This window comes from Penaeus chinensis, chromosome 20, assembly GCF_019202785.1.
Source record: "Penaeus chinensis breed Huanghai No. 1 chromosome 20, ASM1920278v2, whole genome shotgun sequence".
In the NCBI taxonomy this organism is placed as follows: Eukaryota; Metazoa; Arthropoda; class Malacostraca; order Decapoda; family Penaeidae; genus Penaeus; species Penaeus chinensis.
In genome coordinates, this window is record NC_061838.1 from 1,494,789 (window position 1) to 1,502,288 (window position 7,500).

The 7,500-nt window shown below is 36.1% G+C and overlaps 2 protein-coding genes across 5 annotated transcripts in view; one reads left to right on the forward strand and one right to left on the reverse strand.

The window, feature by feature from the left end:
* Window positions 1–3,253, forward strand: part of LOC125036194 — a 112,469-nt gene extending 109,216 nt beyond the window's left edge. For all 4 annotated transcript variants that reach the window (XM_047628642.1, XM_047628640.1, XM_047628641.1 and 1 more), the window contains 6 exons: window positions 1–51; window positions 222–548; window positions 788–1,105; window positions 1,379–1,456; window positions 1,652–1,868; window positions 2,072–3,253. The exon at window positions 1–51 is cut by the window's left edge and continues 58 nt beyond it. In XM_047628642.1, coding sequence (XP_047484598.1) covers window positions 1–51; window positions 222–548; window positions 788–1,105; window positions 1,379–1,456; window positions 1,652–1,868; window positions 2,072–2,195 — 1,115 coding nt within the window. In that variant the 3' untranslated portion in view covers window positions 2,196–3,253. The remainder of the gene's footprint in view (window positions 52–221; window positions 549–787; window positions 1,106–1,378; window positions 1,457–1,651; window positions 1,869–2,071) is intronic.
* The window catches only part of LOC125036195, a 17,610-nt gene continuing 12,930 nt past the window's right edge, over window positions 2,821–7,500 (reverse strand). Inside the window, exon 3 of the mRNA XM_047628643.1 lies at window positions 2,821–3,591. Coding sequence (XP_047484599.1) covers window positions 3,514–3,591 — 78 coding nt within the window. The 3' untranslated portion in view covers window positions 2,821–3,513. The remainder of the gene's footprint in view (window positions 3,592–7,500) is intronic.

Sequence of the window (7,500 nt, forward strand, 5' to 3'; positions counted from 1 at the left end):
GACACCATGAGAACCACTCCACCACTTTAACCCCCCTTAGGAGTTCATTTGGTAAGCGCTTTTAAACAGTGCAGGTTATTTGCAAATATTTAGCTAATGTGATTTCAAAATAGATCATATTCTCAAACTTTTAGTACTAAATCATCATTTTCATATTTCTCTCAACAAGGAACAGTCCAGTCCGTAAGAGCATCGTAATCTAATTTCAAATATCCTTTCAGAAAAAAACAATCAGCAAGAAAAACCCATTGCCGAGTGGACGTACGAGGATGTAGTCTTCTTCATCTTCAAAGCCCAGGAAGACCTAAACCTGGACAGCAAGAACCTCGATGTCAACTTCTCCGAGTTGAGCGGTTCGACGGGGAAAGATCTCTTGAACATGGATATCGAGGGATTTAAGAGATTTTCAAAGGGTTATGGAGATCAATACTATAGATACTTCATTGAAATGAGAGATGAGGAGAGGAGATTAGAGTTGCAGAGACATGAAGAGATACAGAGAAGAGAGGAATTGCGAAGGCAAGAGGAAGAGAGAAGACAGTCAATTGGTGAGAAACCTTTCCTTGTTTTTTTTTTTTGTTTTTTTTTTTTTATTTCTTAGTAGTATTAATTTTTGGCTAATATCTTTCATATCAGTTTCATATGGTAATGGATTCCAAAGGAAATTCAGGAAATCATATAATTGCTGTAGATATGAGATATTAAATTATATGAAAATATGCAATAATAATAGTAACAATATTTTTTTAAAATCTTAAATAAAACAATGCTGTTTTTTTCCTTGCAGTTTCCTCCCACCAAATGCTCTACAAGTCCCACCTCTTCTCCCCAACCTCCTATGAGTACTTAGTCAGCCCAAATAGCCAAGGTCAGGCCACCCACCTCCCATCAGCCTCCCCTAGAGAAGCCATCCCAACCATGATTGAGACGCAGGCCCGTTACGAGATCCACTATGAAGCCCCAAGGTCAATGGCGATGGAGAATGGTCACAGGTCCGGAATCTCCGACAGCCTTCCAACGGCTTCTATGAAAACCTTCCCATTGTTCTCATCTACCTCACCTTCCAATCACTACCACTCAGTCGCAGAAAGCCTCTCAGATCCTGGTATGCACCCTGGTTTGTTGTAACTAAGCTTTGGTATTTGTGTTGAGAATTTTAAAAAATGTTATTACTTCAGTAAATTCTAAGCTTCTGATCGATCAAAATATATTTTCTATTTCTCATATTCATCTATTGTTCGAGGGATATTTTGGTACTTACTGATATATCAGTGAAAGCTGATCATACAGTCATTACATCTTAGAAATCCTTTAACTGGCACTTTTCACTTACAACTCCCAAAAAAAGTGAACTTAAAGTAGACTTCCCTCTCCTCAGACCACAGTGCAGCCGAAGAAGAGGAACCTAAACCCGAAGTGCCAAAGAAGCGAGGTCCCGGAAGACCACGCAAGCCTGGTAAGTTTTGTGGGTTTTTATTCATCATCCAGTGATAGCACATTCTTTGATTATCCCATGATTAATATATGCAAGCAATTATGGAAAACTTGTATCAGAACTTTATTTATTTTGCGGTGTCTATTCTGTATCCCCCCCCCCCCCCTTAATTTTCTTCCATCATGTTAAACCTATTCTCTCTTTTTCCCTTTATAGAAAATGAATTAAAGAAGAAGAAAAAGAAAACAGGTCGTCTGTGGGAGTTCATTCGGAACCTCCTCCTTGATCCTGAGACCTGTCCATCCATGGTCAAGTGGGAGAATGCCGAGGAAGGGATTTTCAGATTTGTTCAAGCAGAAAAGGTTGCGCAGAAATGGGGTGAGCGGAAACAGAATAAGGATATGAACTATGAGAAATTGAGTCGGGCAATGAGGTGAGGGTTGTTTAGTTTGTTTCTGTAGGGATGGTAAATAAAAATTTATGATGATGATGATGATGATGATGATGATGATGATGATGATGATGATGATGATGATTTAAAAAAAAAAAAGCAGTTTTACAGGATAGTCTTCTAGGTTTAGGAAATAATTCAAAATGCTGATGTTTGTATTTAACAATGTTATTTTTGCTCCACAGGTATTACTACAAAGGTGGTGTGTTTGAAGCTGTACTTGGGAGAAGATTAGTGTACAAATTTGGAAAGAATGCCAAGAACTGGAGACCTTCCAATCCCAACTTTGCCAACCCCCCACCAATGTAGATTGCCCCAATAGAGACAAAATGGTGTGTTCACAAGTGAGTTACAACTGCATGGTAAACTGAAGTGCCGTGATGACTATCACCTGAAGCCTCAAGGCACAGCTCAGGGGGGGAGTGGAGGCCTGATCTCTGCTTCTGTAATGGGATGAAGAGGTTTGTCTTCCTCCTGATAAAGCGGTGCTGCCACACACAGAAAATCGTGTTGTTTTGAAAGGTAACTTGTGAACAGACCTCAAGCTCACAAATTCCTAATGCCAAAGACTTTTGAGAGTAAGTGCTGATTTTACATGTATAGATTGTCTTTTAAGAGAGTTGAACTATTTCTTTGTTTCATTGTTGATGTTGACATGGCTGATAATTTAAAAAACAACAAATCTATTTTTACACAAGGATGTCTTGACAAAAGGGAACAAGAAGCATTTATATGTTATCATGTACAATTTTCATAGACTGAGAGCCAATTTCAGTGAACTTGATGCATTTACCAGATCATTTTCTTTCCTTTGTTTAAATTCTACTCAAAGTAGAGTTGAGGATACCCAGTACTTTCATTATAGGAAGGGTGTTTAGTGTAGCTCATCTGTTGTATATATTTATACATATATGTATTTAAAGAAAACTAGTCATGAAGCTAGATATTAAGTATATTTTCAGAGATGATAACACAGCACGAGAATCCATGAGTACAGTATGAGAACTTCGATTACTGGTGTGAAGTGCCAATTTGTACATAATATTTTCTAAGAGAAAGAAAGAATGAGAATGCTTCTGCCATCCCTCTTGTTCAATATTTTTCATCTTCTAAATCATTCATATCACAAATTAAGTGCCAGAAATCTTGCAATCAGTGCCTTGTCTGTGCAATACTTTAATTAATATAAAGAACCTGTGTATATTATGTAAATAAAATAGAAAGTTATGCCTACAGATTATACAATGTGGAGTGAAAAACCTGTGAAACTTATTTGTACAAAGCTTTTTACTCAACATGGTTGTAGGTTCACAACCATTACTGGTGCTCATGTATTGTCATATACTCAAAAAATGCTCAATATTTAATGTAATGTTTTACTTCATCCTTATTACACAATGGAAATTATGGAGAAAATTGGAAAGTAAAATTATTCACATTTAAAATGTAAAATTATTTACATATTAAAATATGACAATTATCATTATCATTAACAATTTTTTTTTTTCCTAACACATTTTTGTGTTTTATATCTCACTAGTAAATTTCTCATCATGAGAGGACCACTCGTAACTAAAAGAAAATTCCACTTGCTCTTCACACACACAAGTGATCCTCATAGTTCTTTTCACACACTTAAGTTATCAAATAAACCTAAATATGGATCTAGCGCTTCCACCATGATGATGCTATTACCTCGGATTACCTGCAAGACAAAAGAAGACATTCATCAATATCTAGTTTTCTTAAAGAGAAAAACCAGCAGTGTTGAAAATAAATTCAAGAACATTTCCTTATTACAGAAAACATGGTAACTTCAGGCAATGGTGCCAGTTATTTGCATTGCCTTTGGCCCTTTTCTTCTGTGAAATTTGTTTGCACAGAGATGGCTCCATGAGGGCTCAGGCACCAAGGAACCAGTTAGTAAGCCCAAGACCTTTTTTTTTTTTCTAATGCTATTAATACTGGTGTTACTGTTGTTGACATTATGATTATCATAACATTAACAAATACTATTAGCAATAAAAAATAAACAAGAATCTTTCAAAAAATCCTGGAAAAGGGTAAACAAGTGAGATGGATGGGACTAGTAATTGCTTCCTTGGTGATTAGACTCTTGTGGAGTCATCTACATGTAAAGACAATCAATAAAGAAAAGTACACAGTGGATATGGCATGTTTTCTTGCCATCCGAGCAACTCTGGGTTAAAACCTGTAATATGGTGAACACAGACACACAGATAGTTCATTATTTATAAGTGTAGGTTCATCTGATATATTAATTAACTTGGTAATCAAAAACAAAATTGAAAATATGCCACAATTAGTAAACCAAACAACAGCAAAACATTCCTTAAGGGTTCTAAACAATGGCAAACCAGGACAGAAATTAACACAGACTTCATTGTGACAAATATTAAAAAGGCATAAGAGAAGGAGGCATGGCTGGCAATTGCATCTCTTATGCCAGGGGTCTCCAAAGTGGTTGATAAATGCCTGGGGGTTAAAAAGGGGTCAATAAAAGCTGTATCTGTTTGTAATTTTGGGCTTGGTATGCAGTTTCTTTTACTGGTGTATATGGATCCCCTCACCAATGTATATGGAAACTACACATCTATTAAAGTAGAAATCAAGACTTTGTAGGAACAACCAATTTATACCTATGCTTATACATCTTTTCTGCCTTTTCATGTAAAACTGATATTTAAAAATAATTATTAACCCAATGCCGACAGGCATGACATGTACATATGTGTCATGTCCACTGTGAGTTACTGGTTTGATTATTTTTACACAAAGATGGCTACACTTGTACTAAGTCACCAATGAGCCAGTTACGAGTACTGCCTGTTTCGCTGATTTACCCTTTTCTTTGATTCACGAAAATATTTTACATTATCTTATTTTGCTGTTACTAATGTTTATAACATTATAGTAAGTATAATGTTTATAATAAAAAACACCATTAGTATTCATAGCACTAGTAAAAAATAAATTTTTCCCGCCAATTCAAATCAGGTAAGGTCACAAGGTCTGCTAATTGACTCCTTTGTGGCTAAGCACTAGCATGTGCAGAGACATTTCACAAAAAATATAAAAAAAGAGTACAGCATTTTCCCCATTTTTTTAATTTATTTTCCCTGGCGGCAATGGGTTTAAATTAATAATCAATAATAATAATGATGATGATAATACTGATGCTCATAGTAATGATAGTAGTATTGGAAATCATAGTACTAATTGTTGTAATAAGAAATATGATAATAATAGTAATAGTAATTAATAATAATATTATCATAATAATAACAAGAGGTAAAGGACGAGGAGGAAGAAGAGGGAGGAGGCGGAGGAGGAATAGGATGAAGAGGAAGAAGAGGAAGAAGAGGAAGAGGAAGAAGAAGAAGAGGAAGAAGAGGAAGAGGAAGAAGTATCAGATTTCATTTGTATGAGGTATTAGAGTTGCCAGATGACGAGAATAAAGGCAAAGGGGACGAGGTTAGAATTCTATATTTCTTCATATATAATGCTTAATTACAGGCCCGGTCCCCTTAACATTGTTCAAAATTTGTCAAAATGAAGTAGTTTGGCGGCCAATGATAGCTCTCTCATTAACTTTCTAACTCTCTAATGGAAAAGAAAAGGGGATGAGGCACTTGGAAAAATAAATAAATATATAAACAAATAAATAGGAAAAATAAAAATAGTAAATAAAATTCTAAAACCTTTGATCCACCCTTAAACTATAAATAGCCAAATTACTTCAAACAACATGTTCTAAAAGCACATTTATAGGTATATCAAATGTTCATCTACAAAATGCATTTGAGACGCACACGGTTAATGCTAATGGTTAGAAGAGATAAATGTGCTAGACATTAAAGGTCATATACTGTGTATTGTGGCTAAAAGGGTGGAGTGAACAATCAAGATAAGATGTGTTAGATGTTAAATGTTGTAGAATGCTGTAGGATAGGGTGGTAGTGAAAAGGGTATAGAGGGGGAGAAAATGGGATACAGTGGGGATCTGTAAATGGGGATGTGGTAAAGGTATAGGGCGATCAAATCAAATGGAGAGTGTGTGTCTGAGGAAAGGAGAGTTACACTGTATGAGGAAACTGCAAAAGAGCTATTATGGAACAATCAAAGGGAAATATGGTAAGAAACGACAGTTGTAGTAGTAGGAGAATAATCCTGAGAATGAAATAAGGGTACAGGGGAAGGTGGTGAAGTTTTGGGAAGAATGTCAGGAGGGGAAGGATCCAGAGAAGTACATTGTTGAGGCTTAAGGGAGTCAACATCAGCATCTAGGTAGGGGTGGTAGGGATAATGAGGAAGGAAGAGGGGATCATGATGCACATGACGGAGAAGAGGATGGGGTGTTTTTTGGGGTGAGGGGGTATTAGCATCAGTCTGAGCTGTGGTCAAAGGAGTGGCAGGGGTCAGGAAAGGAATGAAATCAAATTTAGATAGGCTAGATGCTGAAGGGGTAAGCCTTAATGCCCCTAATAAGTGTAAAATATCTTCATTATTGGCCATGGTGAGCCTAAAATAAATGGGGAGAGGAAACGGTCTACCTCTCGGGTCCCCATGAGGGGTAAGGGCTAGACAATTAACCAAGGGAATACCATGACCATGGTTCCAATAGGCTGTTCATAACTGACACAAAGCCAGCCTTTCATCCTTTCAGCACAGCTCTCACACCTTAAGAAATGGAAAGAAGAAGGGGATTATGAAGAGAAAGAAAGGAAAGGGAGAGAAGAAAAGACCATGTAAAATTAGTTGAGGTGAGGGTAGAGGTCCAAGGTAGGGTTGCTCCCCTACACTGGGCCTCAGTCTCCGTCTCCTAGGTCCTTCCACGACAGCAACGAGCAAGGGATTAGGGCGGTCAAGACACATATTGAAATATTTGTTTTTGTTCTCTCTCTCTCTCTCTTTTTTCATCAGACTGATTTTATACATATTAAAAGCTTCTGTTAACATCAGTTATCATAAGGACCTTAACACACATTTGTAAGAGAAAAGGTACTCCCAATACTTTTCTTCTAAGAAAATAGAATGATAACATATTCATAAACCTTAAATAAAAAGCAACCAGTAACAAGCAAATTGTTTATAATTTAGTTATCTGAAACTTTCAGACATCATCCTCATCATTACTATTCCTATTATCACTTATCATCATTGTTATCAATCATAATTGTAATTGTAATTGTAATAATCATAACCATAATCATTATCATTATCATTATTGTCATTACCATTGCCATTGTCGTTATTATTATCATCATCATTAATTATTATTATTATTATTACTTTCATCATTATTATGGTCATTTTTATCCCCATCATCTTCCATATCTTCCTTAGTCCAGCTATTAACACTAAATCATCAGTATACTGTAAATCATTTCTATACAACTGCAATCTCCATTCAAACACTTTTATGTAGACTTCTCCCCCTCCATAATGAATGAATAAATGCATGTGAGTATGCATTTAAGCATTTTATTCATATACTTAACTCTCAGCTATCATGCCTAACTGGTTACAGACCTGAGCATGATGGTGCAAATTCAAGAGAGTGGGACTTAAGGAGTGAGAATATCTGTACTTG